The sequence below is a fragment of the Jaculus jaculus genome, chromosome 2, assembly GCF_020740685.1.
Source record: "Jaculus jaculus isolate mJacJac1 chromosome 2, mJacJac1.mat.Y.cur, whole genome shotgun sequence".
Lineage (NCBI taxonomy): Eukaryota > Metazoa > Chordata > Mammalia > Rodentia > Dipodidae > Jaculus > Jaculus jaculus.
The window spans coordinates 214,948,387-214,962,081 of record NC_059103.1 but is presented as its reverse complement, the minus strand read 5'-3'; the positions used below and the strand labels follow the sequence as shown (position 1 = coordinate 214,962,081).

At 51.1% G+C, this 13,695-nt stretch overlaps 1 protein-coding gene across 3 annotated transcripts; it reads left to right on the top strand.

The window, feature by feature from the left end:
- The first annotated feature begins 8,796 nt into the window (after positions 1 to 8,796).
- On the top strand, positions 8,797 to 11,987 carry Ly6e (lymphocyte antigen 6 family member E). 3 transcript variants are annotated; one of them, XM_045144007.1, is made up of 4 exons: positions 8,797 to 9,053; positions 10,533 to 10,631; positions 10,962 to 11,081; positions 11,194 to 11,987. In XM_045144007.1, exons 2-4 carry the CDS (start codon positions 10,565 to 10,567, stop codon positions 11,406 to 11,408), a joined length of 402 nt encoding a protein of 133 aa, XP_044999942.1. In that variant the 5' UTR covers positions 8,797 to 9,053; positions 10,533 to 10,564; the 3' UTR covers positions 11,409 to 11,987. The 3 variants fall into 3 exon arrangements, with proteins under 3 accessions (XP_044999942.1, XP_044999941.1, XP_004656434.1); XM_045144006.1 differs by having other exon boundaries at positions 8,918 to 9,053; positions 10,530 to 10,631; XM_004656377.2 differs by lacking the exon at positions 8,797 to 9,053 and having other exon boundaries at positions 9,232 to 10,631.
- The last annotated feature ends 1,708 nt before the right edge of the window (positions 11,988 to 13,695 follow it).

Below are 13,695 nucleotides of genomic sequence, written 5' to 3'. Positions count from 1 at the left end.
AGGAGAATTTGTCTCAAAAAATTGACTAAAGGGAGCTGGGTAGATGGCTTAGTAGTTAAGGTGCTTGCCTATGAAGCCTAAGGACCCATTTTGGATCTCCAGATCCCACATAAGCCAGATACACAAAGGTGAGGCAAGCACAAGGTTGCACATACCCACTAAGTGGCAGAAGTGCCTGGAGTTTGATTTCAGTGGCTGTGGCCCTAGTGCGCCCATTCGCTTTCTCTCTTTCTAAAAATAAATAAAATAAAAATGGCATTAGGACAGGTGCATTGAATGGGCTCTGAGTAGAAGAGCTGCAGAGCTGAGGGCTCCTGGCTGTTGACTCAGCTTTTTTTTTTTTTTTTAGTTTTATTTATTTGAGAGAGAAAAAGAGGCAGAGAGAGAGAGAGAGAGAGAATGGGCATGCCAGGGCCTTCAGCTACCGTAAATGAGCTCCAGACTCATGTGCCACCTTGTGCATTGGCTTACGTGGGTCCAGGGGAATCAAACCTGGATCCTTTGGCTTTGCAAGCAAGTGCCTTAACCTCTAAGCCATCTCTGCAGCCCCCCCGCCCCACCGCCACTCAGCTTTTTCAGTCCATGAGGGGCTCCTCAAGAGGAGCTGGCCTGAGCTTGAAGTGGGGTGTCAGAACACAAGAGTTGGCAGAGTTTGTGGCACAAGAAGTGGTCGGAGGTACCCATGTGTTGCAGTCAGGTTCACATTGCTGGTAGAAATCACCCAACCAAGAGCAGCTTCTGGGAAAAAGAGATTTATTTTGGCTTACAGACTCAAGGGGAAGCTCCACAATGGCAAGGAAAAACAATGGCATAAGCAGAGGGTGGACATCAACCCCTGGCCAACATAAGGTGGACAATAGCAACAGGAGAGTGTGCCAAACACTGGCATGGGGAAACTGGCTATAACACCCATAAGCCCGCCCCCAACAATACACTCCCTACAGGAGGCATTAATTCCCAAATATCCATCAGTTGGGAACCTAGCATTCAGAACACCTAAGTTTATGGGGGACACCTGAATCAAACCACCACACCACGGGAGTGTCTGAGGTGAGGTCTCTTCCCATAGAGGATGGCCTGGCCCTTTGTAGCCGGGGGGCTCTCTGTGGAACAAGGTCATGTTCAGTTCTACCTGCTCTGCAGACATCCTTTTAAGGCAGGGTCCCAGTGATACTGTCAGGCAGCCAGTACACATTCAAAATAGAACACACAACCAACACCCAGTCTAATGGCTTTGAGTCACGAAACATAATTTCCTAAAGTAGTACTAATTTTTATCAAATAATTAAAGAAAACTAATTTCTAAAAGGAGTTTTGAGGGGCATGGTGGCACACATCTTTAATCCAGGAGGCAGAAATAGGAGGAGCGCCGTGAGTTACAGGCCACCCTGAGACTGCATAGTGAATTCAGGTCAGCCTGGGCTAGAGTGAGACCCTAGTGAGGGAGACCCACACCCCGACCTCTTACATACTTCTAAGACTGCATGCAGCTGGGGCAGGAGTGGTGCTTGGAACCTCAGGGGAACGTCACAAGACCCTTCCTTCTTCAAGGGAGGGGGTGCTCAGAGCCCCATGACTGTAAAGCTAGTCATCTGCTGTGCAGTTGTTTTGTGGCCAGGACTCCTGGCCAAGGTCTGCAGACCAGCACCGCTGTTTTCAATGCTCAGCACACACCTTTAGCCCCAGCACTTGAGAGGCACAGGTAGAATTATTTTTTTGGTTTTTTTTTTTGTATGTGTGTGGGTGCATGCATGGGTTCCTATGGAAGGCAGAAGTTGATGTTGTCAGAAGCCTTCCTCAGTCACTCACCACCTATTTTTTCTTTTGTTAATATTTTATTTATTTGAGAGAGAGGAGAGAAAATAGGTGCACCAGGGCCTCCTTCCACGAACTCTGAACACATGTGCCACCTTGTGTGTTTGGCTTTAAAGGGATACAGGGGAATCGAACCCAGGCCCAGCAAGGAAGTGCCTTCAACTGCTGAACCATCACTCCAGCCTACCACCTTATTATTTTTGTTTTTGGTTTTTTTGAAACATGGTCTCACACTAAACCTCTAATTCACCAATTCGTTAGACTAGCTAGCCAGCAAGGCCTAAGAGTCTGTCTATCTTAACCTCCTTGGCCTTTGGATTACAGACACGCATCACTATGCCAGCATTTTACGTGGTTGCTGGGGATCCAAACTCAGGTCCTCATGCTTGCATGGCAAGCACTTTACCCACTGAGCCATCTCCCCAAACTAGAATTTGTCAAGCACAGCAAAGGTTTAAAACATCTACATAAGCAGCTGCATGTGGCATCTCATGACTCTAATTCCAGCGCTTGGAAAGTGGAGGCCAGAAGATTGATGCACATTCAGGGTCAGCCTGGGTTACAGAGTAAGCCCCTGTCCCGCCCCCCCCCGCAAAAAAAAAGCCAAGAAAACAAATAAGCAAAAGCATTCAAACAGGATCAAACCAAGGCAATAAAACAAGATAAAACTACCAAGAGCATAACAGCACACCACGAAAACTGATTTCAACACAGGGGACAAGATCATTTGGCACCAGCCAGACGTAGTGGTGCACACCTTTGATCCCAGCACACAGGAGGCAGAGGTAGGAGTGAGTTCAAGGCCAGCCTGGGACTACAGAGTAAGTTCCAGGTCAGCCTGGGCTAAAGTGAGACCCTCCCTTGAAACAACCACCACCCAAGATCATTCTGCACATGTCTTGGGTTGGGCAGCGGGGATTTCTTCTTCCTTCTTCTCTTCTTTTTCATTCTGAAGCAGGGTCTCATGTAGCCCAGGCTGGCTTCAAACTTGCTACGTAGCCAAGGATGACCTTGAATTTGTGATCCTCATACCTTCAAGTGCTGGGAGATGTACAACAATCTTAGGTGGTTTAAGACTTGGAAGCCAAGCTCACAGGGTTAGTCACTTGTAGCAATTCACGAGGTCACATCTGCCTGATAATCACTTGTGTTCCCATAGATAGGAAAATGATTCTGGTCCCAGCCTTCCAGTCAGTGATCCAAAACCAGCTGACTGGGGCCTTGGCTTCTCAGCATGCCAAGTATGCAGAAAACACTTCCACCCTTGGTGCCTGCATTCAATCCTTGTCACATTGAGGGCCCGCTGGGTGCCCCAGAACTAGGGTCTCACACAAGAGACACAGCTAGAGCAGTTCCAGAAGAGACTGGATTACTATCAAGCAGAGCTTAGGAAAAAAGACTACAGGGTTGTGGGGAACCAGCCTCTCTGGATCCTTGGCAGAAAATGCCAGGGGAGCAGCCTGTGGGTGAGGTGGAGGGGAGTGGAAGCTCTGCTCTGAATGGAGAGGTGTGCATCACTAACCCTACCCTGGGTTTCCTTACAGGAGCCTACTGGGAAGAGCACTTTGCTGCTGGGCAGCTTGGCCAGGAAGAGGGGAAGGGCAGCCCCACCAGGAGCAAGCTCAGCAGGCTGCAGAGGGGCCCTCCAAGAGCAGAGGCTCTGTCTAATTCCTCCTGACTGTAGGAGGAGCTTTCGGACTTCCTGACCCCACCCAGCTATGCACCAGATGTATATACCAAGACTCTGAAAGACAGGTAGACCAAACTAGAAAAACAGATCTGGAGCAGATGGAGCACTTTGAGTCACAGAACTCCTAAGGCTAGGACAGTGGAATGCCAGGACCCGGAAATCCAAGCAGATGGAGGGCTGGCCAGCAGCCAGCAGTCCTCAGGAGATTACACTCTACCTGCAAAAGTAACAGGTCTGGAGGACAAGAAGTGCTAGAGGTCACATCCTCAGATGTGCTGCCCAGATACCCTACTATGTGGTGGATGAGGGGATCACAGCTCCAAGGCAAACAAAATCCCACCCCAGGAGGAAGTATATCCCAGGATAAGTCATCCTGCCCATTGCTAGGACAGAGCCAGGGTGTCCCTTTAGGTCCCTGGAGACTACTGAAGTGGATTTCTGTGCCAAGCAAAACAAAATTCTAGATGAAGTAACTTGGGTAGAGCCCATCAAGGCCACATGTGAGATATCACACAGTGGTCAAGAGCCCAGCTCACAATGGCTTCCAAACTCTAGCCTGTGACAATGCCATTGGCTCCAACTCAAGTCACATGATGAGAATAGCCAATGTCATCCCATGTCACACAGCCAGAATGATTAATGAATTTTCTGTCCCCTTTGCTCTGGATGGATGTGCCAGGTCCAGGTGTGAAGAAAGCCCAGCCAGTGAGTTTAGGGCTGCTTCTCACCAGCATCCAAGGGTGATATGGGAATCTGGGGTCATTCTGAGAACACCAGTCTTTCTTGGCTCTTAGTTGGATTACAACTTAGCAGTTAGGGTGCCACACTGTCACAATCACACAAAACCTCCACTGCTCTTCAGGTTCTTGTCTTATGAACTCAAAGAACTGGAGTCCACAGGCCAGAGGATAAAGTTTAGAGAGATTTTTATGAGATTAAGGATAGAATTTAATAGAAGGAAGGCTCTTGTACAGCAGGAGGGGGTTACTAATAGTGATGCAAATTAGGGTCTTTTCTAGGTGCTAGGTAGGTGTGGGACTGACCAGCCCAAAGCCAGGTTTCTACACTGGGGATCACGTTTAGTCTTCCTGAAAAGGGAACTATTACAGGAAGGGGATTCTTTCTAGAGAGGGGCTCAGGTGGAGTTTCAGATCTAGGGAACTCCATTTTACGCAGAAGTCAGATCCTTCTCTGTCCTCTAGCAAAGTGGAAACTGCAAGAACACACTTCACTTTTACTTCCATGGCCCTGTCATATATTTTTTAATTTTTATTAGCATTTTCCATGATTATAAAAAAATCCTGTGTTAATTCCCTCCCCCACCCCCACTTTATCCTTTGAAATTCCATTCTCCATCATATGACCTCCCCATTACAATCATTGTACTTACATATATACAATATCAACCGATTAAGTACCCTCCTCCCTTCCTTTCCCTCCCCTTTATGTCTCCTTTTTAATTTACTGGCCTCTGCTACTAAGTATTTTCATTCTCACGCATAAGCCCAGTCATCTGTAGCTAGGATCCACATATGAGAGAGAACATGTGGCGCTTGGCTTTCTGGGCCTGGGTTACCTCACTTAGTATAATCCTTTCCAGGTCCATCCACTTTTCTGCAAATTTCATAACTTCATTTATCTTTACCGCTGAGTAGAACTCCATTGTATAAATGTGCCACATCTTCATTATCCACTCATCAGTTGAGGGACATCTAGGCTGGTTCCATTTCCCAGCTATTATAAATTGAGCAGCAATAAACATGGTTGAGCATGTACTTCTAAGGAAATGAGATGAGTCCTTAGGATATATGCCTAGGAGTGCTATAGCTGGGTCATATGGTAGATCAATCTCTAGGTGTTTTAGGAACCTCCACACTGATTTCCACAATGGCTGGACCAGATTGCATTCCCACCAGCAGTGTAGAAGGGTTCCTCTTTTTCCACATCCCCGCCAACATTTATGATCATTTGTTTTCATGATGGTGGCCAATCTGACAGGAATGAGATGGAATCTCAATGTAGTTTTAATCTGCATTTCCCTGATGACTAGTGACGTACAACATTTTTTTAGATGCTTATAGACCATTCGTATTTCTTCCTTTGAGAACTCTCTATTTAGCTCCATAGCCCATTTTTTGATTGGCTTGTTTGATTCCTTATTATTTAACTTTTTGAGTTCTTTGTATATCCTAGATATTAATCCTCTATCAGATATATAGCTGGCAAAGATTTTTTCCCATTCTGTAGGCTGCCTCTTTGCTTTTCTTCACTGTGTCCTTTGCAGTGCAAAATCTTTGTAATTTCATGAGGTCCCAGTGATTAATCTGTGGTTTTATTGCCTGAGCAATTGGGATTGTATTCAGAAAGTCTTTGCCAAGACCAATATGTTGAAGGGTTTCCCCTACTTTTTCCTCTAGCAGTTTCAGAGTTTCAGATCTGATGTTAAGGTCTTTAATCCATTTGGACTTAATTCTTGTGCATGGAGAGAAAGAAGAATATATTTTCATCCTTCTGCAGATATATATCCAGTTTTCCCAACACCATTTGCTGCAGAGGCTGTCTTTTCTCCAATGAGTATTTTGGGCATTTTTATCGAATATCAGGTGGCTATAGCTACTTGGGCTTACATCTGGGTCCTCTATTCTGTTCCAATGATCTACATGTCTGTTTTTGTGCCAGTACCATGCTGTTTTTGTTACTATGGCTCTGTAGTATAGTTAAAATCAGGTATGGTGATACCACCAGCATTATTTTTGTTGCTCAGTATTATTTTAGATATTCGAGGTTTTTTGTGATTCCAAATGAATTTTTGGATTGTTTTTTCTATTTCCATGAAGAATGCTTTTGGAATTTTGATAGGGATTGCATTAAATGTGTAGATTGCCATTTTAACAATATTGATTCTTCCAATCCAGGAACAAGGGATGTTTCTCCACTTTCTAGTGTCTTCTGCAATTTCTCGCTTGAGTGTTTTAAAGTTCTCATTGTAGAGATTCTTTACTTCCTTGGTTAGGTTTATTCCAAGGCCCTGTCATTTTTAATTTGCATCAAGGGTGGTTACAGGAATTTTATGGTGGCCTCCCGCAATGGTGATGGAAAACAGTGGAGATGCTCAGCAAGGCACAGCTGCCCAAGCCCCACTGGCAGTTTGAAACTCCCAGTCACAAAGTATATGAGGGCCACAGACCCTAGCCTGTGCACCGGTGATAGGGGATAAAGCCACACAGGTCAGAGCTCCAGGTCTGGATGTGGCTAGAGAAGCCACAAGAGTGGGGTTGGGGGGATGATCTCCCATCTAGGCCTGCACAGTTCTGGGTAAGTAGACAGGATGGACACTATAAAGGAAAGTGTCAGAGAAAAGCAAAAGAGAACACCAGATTTGATCTCTATAGACTGTTTATTGGGAGAAACAGCAAGGGGCTTCAGCTTTCCCGCAGGATGAAGGCTGAAGCACTGGGCCAGGCTGGGCTGCAAGCTTATAAGGAGGATCCTAAGAAAAACAGACTGGGCCAGGTGAAGTTGTTAGAAAATTGTAGCTGTTTGTGTCCTTGTTCAAAATAGGCTTCTTCAGCCAGGAATATCCAAGGGAAGATACTCAGATGGTCTCTGGTCCTTCAAAGCCATCTAGACTAGGGGGAGTACATCAATCAGGGAAGGGTGTCCCAAGCTTTAGGGATAGTTATTAACTCTTTAGTTCCCCTTAGTTTTCAGGGAAGGCTATTAACCCTTCAGACACCACCAACAGGATAGGACAGTCTCTGGCTAGGTCTACTCACTGTGGAAACCTCTGGTATCATGGGACGTCACTCTGACTGGCAACCCCTGGGTTTGGCAAGCCCCTCATGGAGGGTCCTCTTTGGGGGATCACAGATCCCCAACATCAGTCACACCTCTTAGAAGCCCAGTAGCTAATCTAACTTGTGCATTCTCCACTCAGATACTTTCAGAGTGCACATCATTGAGTGAGCCAGCCAGACCCCCACAATCCCAGACTGACCATAATGGGCATCCTTTCTAAACACAGTGTTTCAAAGGAGTATGGGCACATGGCCGGTCCCTGGCAGAGACTTTGGGACAGCTGGGTATCTGGGTATACAGAACCCCAGAGGAGAGGCCCCAGCCTGTTTTCCAAGTCAGAAAATCCTGTCCTGAGTGGGTGCCCACGCTGTCCTTCCACAAATACTGGGCACCTGCCATGGGCCAGACACACAGATAAAGTTTCCTGCCCTCACACCCTCAAGAGCGACAGTTTAGTGGAGACACATTAAGGAAGTTGCAAAACTGATATGTATGACAAATGCCAAAATGGATATACATACGTGATAGATATGGGATAGAAGTACAGCATTGGACCAGCCAAAAGTACACGAGGAAAAGAAGCAAGATCCATCCTTGAACCCTCAGATCTGTCCTGCCCCAAAGGGAGACCAGGGAAGTGGAGAGTCAAGGATGCGGAGCAGCAGCCCACTTCTCACCTGCTGGATATCTTGTGACACACACAGAGCCCCACCTCCCACTCTAAGGGTTCTGCACCAGAAGCATCCAGCTAGTTGTCCTCCCATGATCCTGTGAGGGCATCCCTGGGAACATGACTCACCTCACACTCTAAAGAACATAAGCCACTCCCTGGGCACTGGGAGGCAGAATTCTGAGATGTTTATGAAAGAAAACGGCTGGAGGCTGGGGACTATGTTCCACTGAAGCCTCCGCGCCTCTGCTGAAAGCCATGTCAACCTGAGTGGCAGGTGGGACTGCGGGACGGGCGGGAGCACGCAGGACACTGCCTTCTTCGCAGGGCTGGAGACCCAGTCCCATGTTTCCCCCCACCCCCGAAACAGGAGGCAGGCTTGCACCTAGGGAAGGAGGAGGTCAGAGGCAGGTCGGCTTAAGCCAGTGCTACAGTTGTCTCCATTCCCCCACCTATCTGTCCTTTACTCCGGGCGTGAGTCGGCCCCAGAACCGGCTCGACCTAGGGACCTGAGGACCTCAGGAACCAGGACACCTAGAGGTCCCATCTTCCACGGTCCCGTATCTCCAAAGTCCGAGCGGCGAGGATCCCTAAGAATGCCCAGGGCCTCGGAACGCGGGTCCGGTCTCGCTCGTGCCCGGGTCCTGGTTCCGGTGGCGACCACAAGTACCTGGCCGCCGGGACAGCTTCCCCAGTTTGGTAGGGGGAGGAAGGGCGGGCAGGAAGTACGGTCAGGCGGGGTGGGAGGCGGCGGGTCGCCCAAGTGCCGCCAAGTGCGGGGTGGGGGACCGGGATTGGGGACCTTAGGGTGGTCTCGGCCACTCTTTTGGGAGTCATCAGGGCTGTAGGCTGACGTCTCAGATCGACGTCTGCAGGCGGAGGAACAGGGTGCGCCTAAGCCCGGGGCGCAGACCCCGGCCCCGAAGCCCCCGGCAGGGGCGGTCCTCCCGCCCGGAACCCGCCCCCGCCATCTAGCCTCGGCGCCGGGCCTGCCTGGGAGCTTCCTGCTTGCTGCGGTCTCGGCGCTCGCTCGCTCGCTCGCTCGGGGCTCTGAGCGTTTTGAGGCCGCGCTGCCGGGCGGTGAGTATCCCCGCCGCATGTCGCGCGTCCCGGCATCCCCGCGCCGGGAAAGGTGCCCCGCGGGGCCGGGGCGGCGTGGGCGCTGCGCGGAGGCGTCTGAGCGGGTCGAGGAGGCCGGGACGCGAGGCCGGGGAGGGCCCAAGCCTCTGCCCGCGCCCTCCCCCAGCTCTCCGGAAGGTGCCTGCAGGTCTGGGGCGGAGAGGGCCTAGGATCCTCCGGCGAGCCCCTTTCTCTAGCAGCCCCGACCCGGCTGCAGGGGGCGCGCGGCCTTGGGCAAAAACAAGCCCTGGCAGGAGGGAGAGGATTGTCCAGCCCTGGGGGCTTCGGTTGCTTGGAGGCAGGACCTGTTTACCCCGGGCTGGCGACCAAGAGTTTTTTGTCTTGACTTGGATTTTGCGAAGCCTCCCGAGGTTGCCGCCTAGCCCGTTCCTCTTTGGAAACCAGGACAAGAAGCTCTTGCTGGCCAGGCAGCCACTGGACGCCTGGCTTTCTTGGGTTAGCCGCGTGAGGATACGGAGGATATTCTGGGCCCCTGACGGCCCTGCCCGACTGGTTCCCATCCACCCCATTTCTCAGCCCTTCCTGCCTCACGGTGGACGATGGGGTGCCGCCTGGACCTGTTTGGGGCTGTGCGTGCCAGAGCTTAGAGACTGCTCCGCGCTCCGCCACACCACATGCCTTCCTCCCAGCTTGGGTTGGCACCGAACTTGACCATCTGGGGCTTAAACTTTCCACTCCAAGATATCAGCAGGGGTCCAAAGAGGGGCCTCCAAGACCCAGCCTGCTCTCCCTGCAGGGTCTCCAAGGCATTCCCCAAATCCTTAACTCCCCTTCCCCTCATTCCTCCCTGACTCTGGCATGACCCTCTCCAAAGAACTGAACTCACCAGAAGGCACGGGGCTCCTCCCACACCAGGGTCACTGGTACTCAAAATGGGCAGTTGAAACCCAGCAGGTCCTGTCACCAGCTTTCTCCACCTAGAGCAGTCCCACCAGACTGGCGGTGCTAATTGCCACAGGTAGCCTCTCAGGCACAGGTGAGGGAATGAAAGACACCCCTGGGACCGTCTTGAAGAACAGGAAGAATGGGAGCAGTCGCTGTGCCCTGCATCCAGCCAAAACTGCCAGCAGCCTCTTGTAGGAAGAGTCTCAGGGAGTGTTAAGAGTGCAGACTTGTATGTCTGGTGATCACCCTCACCTGAGGACCGCTGCTCAGGCTGCCCCGGAGCCTCCATGTCTGTGGGATTCAGAGTTTGTGGTGTTGCCTCACCTGGCTTTGGGTGCCCCCAAGTTTGGGAAAGGGTGTCAGCTAGAAGATGCCTGAGCTGAGGATTGGCAGAAAGCCCTCTCCGTGCTGTTGGATGCTGGACACTGCCAGGCCCCCATCTACAAACGAGTCGCTGGCCCAACTGGGAAGAGCTAAGCATACCTGCTGGGGGCCCCCAGGCCTGACCCTTAAGAACTGCATCTCTCACAGCAGGACAAGCTGTTTGTCTTCGTGGTCCCTGACAGATGTGTGTTACCTCCAGCATGAGGGTCTTCCTGCCGGTGCTGCTGGCTGTCCTGAGTGTGGAGCAAGGTGCGCAGCCCCGGGACCCCAGACCTTTGAGGGAGCTGTGCCCTCCTCACTGCCGCCCCCCCCTTGTTCCTGGAGCAGGTGCTCTGGGATCTTTGTCCCCCAATCAAACCCACATCCCCTGCCTCCATGCTGGCCCAGCCACAAAACTGTCTTCCTGTCTGGGAGGCCCTCACGTCGCTCCACAGCCAAGGGCTAGTGTACTATTATTATCTGTCTTGTTTTGGTGTCCAGATCAGGGCCTAGTGTCAGCAAAGGACTGGGAAAACACCCTGGAAGCCCCCACCTCCCCCCGGGAAGCAGGGGTCTACTCTAGTGTCCCTTCTCTTGCAGCTCACTCCCTGATGTGCTTTTCCTGCACTGATCAGAAAAGCAATTGGTATTGCCTGAAGCCAACTGTATGCGCCGATACAGACAACTACTGTGTGACCCTGAGTGCGGCTGCTGGTATTGGTGAGCACTGTCCCCACCCGGCCATCTCCCCAGCCTGGGCCAGAGCTCACCAGGGACTTTACCCCCTCTCCCAAGGCCCATCTGTCTGCTCACAGCCTCATCTTCCACACAGGGAATATCAACCTTGGCTACACCTTGAACAAGGGCTGCTCTCCTGTCTGCCCTGGCCCAAGCATCAACCTTGGTGTGGCGGCCGTGGGCACCAAGTGCTGTGAGAGCTTCCTCTGTAATTTCAGCACGGCTGGCCATGGCCTTCGGGCCAGTGCCCCACTACTGGGCCTTGGACTCCTGCTTAGTCTGTTGACTCTGCTGCGGCTGGGCCCCTGACCACCAGGCCCTACACCATCACACTTCCTCCTGCTCAGGAAGAAAAGTCCAGCCCCTTCCAGGTCTCAGGAGGCCATCCATCTCCTCTCCGCTCCTAGTCCCACCCTCTGCCCCAGGGCCAGGCACCCACATCTGATCTGCCCCAGTGGAACCAGCCGCCTTCACTTCCAAAGTCAATCATGTACCCTCCCTTGGGGTAGCAGGGATAGGATGCAGATCCCCTTGAAGTCTTAGGGCCTCAGAGTCAGTACTGGGTCCATGGACACACTGATGGGACATTGAGCCCCAGGTGGGTGTTAAACGAAGTGTGCTGGGCATGCTCAGTGCAGCATGTGGTCCATGTATAAGTGATACCACGTGGTGCCAAGGTGGGCAGAGAGGACTTAGAGCCTCAACTTCCACTAAAGCCCTCCTCTGGCTTTTCTGCATCCATGTTGTACTCGCGTTAGTAGGGTTTTGGGAGGGCTACCACAGAGCCATTTACAGGCTTCTGCCCCCAGAGTCCCTGCCTGCCCCTTCCTCTGCCCACACTGGCTTCCTGCTGCTATGGTGCCTCAAATAAACAGTTCCCAACCCCTGTCTTTGCCTCTCTTCTTCCGCTGCTGGGTTCATTCCCCACTTGGGAAGGAGAAGCACTCCGCCCTGGTCTAGTGGGGCTGGGCATCCTGCTTAAGCAGTGGGGAAAGGAGCTCTGTGGATAGGGCTGCCTCAGGCTGGGTGAGTCAGCTGAGAACTGCAGCTACCAACAAAGGCAGGCCCAGAGTTGGGTACAGTACCCTGGGTTCTGGGATGTGAGAACCAAAGGTACCTTGTTGGGGTGGAGAGATGGCTCAGGGTTAAGGTGCTTTCCTGTAGATTCCCCAGTGCCCACATAAAGCCACACGGGCAACGTGGCACATGCATCTGGAGTTTGTGTAAGGTTCAGGAGGGACCAAGACCACCACTCTGAGGTAAAAATGGAAGCATTTATTCAGGAAAAGCACGAGTAGCCAGAACTGACTCCAGAGCGGAGCACAGTCAACCTGAGATTCCGGATAGTGGGCTTTGTAGGGCTCTTCAGTGGGGGAATGGTGAGGAAGGAAAAAGAACTCCTTTGTTCTTTACATTAGCCATTTCACATAGCTAGGAGTGAGACCAGAAGTGACCAGGTGACCTGATTAAGGGGGCAGGAAACCTAGACCTGGGGCATTGTTAGGCAAGGAAGGATAAATACCTGGGTGGTTTCTTGAGGAATGTGGCTAACCTACTTCCTTCTGTCTCTATCACCCTCCTGCTGTCCCCGTGACTTCATTTTGTCTAGACCTAACAGTTTGCCACTGCTGGAGGCCCTGGCGTGCCCATTCTCTCTGTAGCTCTCTTTCTGCTTGCAAATAAATTTAAATGAATAAAAGAAGTGTGGCTCTCCAGCCCAGCCTGCAGCTCAGCTTAAAGAGCTGCTGTCGCCAAGATCTGAGTAGGGGTCCCCCATGAAGGGCAGATCAGGCTAGGCTGGTCACACAATCCTCCAAGTTCTGTGTTCCCCAGGGACCTGAAGTGTGCCCTTCCCAAACCACAGTGGTTCAGGCTGTAGGAAGTATGGTCAAAGCCAGCGGTGTATGCATTTGGGTTTGTCTGGGCTTTATCAGTGGTTTCTGCAGTCAGTCTCACTATGTATAGATCAGGGTGGCCTCAAACTTCTTGCCTCTGCTTCCCAAATGCTGGCATTACAGGAGTTACTTACTTTCTTTCTATAGTGTTGGAGCAATGACTAGTGGAGGCATGCCTTGAGACAGCTTTTCTCTGTTCTGGGTACCAGCCTAGGCTAGCTCACTCCTGGACAGGAAGCCTGGGGGCTCACCACAGGGCTTAGTGAGGACCTCTGAAGGCAGTGCCTTTGTTTTTACCACCAAATGGACCAGACCCAGCCTTTGGGTCTTAGTAGTGTCAGCACATAGCCAACTTTTCATGGCTGGAGGACAGGTCAGCCCAATATCATGTAGGACAAGCTCTGGGGAAGACTAGAAACTGACAAGCAGTTTAAGACTCAGCAGACAAGGCTGGGGGTGGGGGGCAGGGAACAACTTGCATAAAGGAAATAAATGGTTATTATGAATGACCACAGTCAGGGAACACAGGTTTAGGTTACCCCAAATTCTATGCTCCAATGTGACAGTTTCCTCAAGTTTTAAAAGTCACAAAGCAAGGTCCTTTTCAAATACACTGAGGAACAGGTAGGCTGGTTACAGAAAAGCTGGGGACATCTCTGCTCCAGGCCTTAGATGCTGGCAGAAGATATACTTAGCTCTTG

Bases quoted from the DNA above. Each gene is read 5' to 3' on its own strand.
- Ly6e (XM_045144007.1), top strand. From the start codon at position 10,565: ATGTGTGTTACCTCCAGCATGAGGGTCTTCCTGCCGGTGCTGCTGGCT. The intron at 10,632-10,961 runs GTGCGCAGCCCC...CTTCTCTTGCAG, and splicing joins TGTCCTGAGTGTGGAGCAAG to CTCACTCCCTGATGTGCTTT. The intron at 11,082-11,193 runs GTGAGCACTGTC...TCTTCCACACAG, and splicing joins GAGTGCGGCTGCTGGTATTG to GGAATATCAACCTTGGCTAC.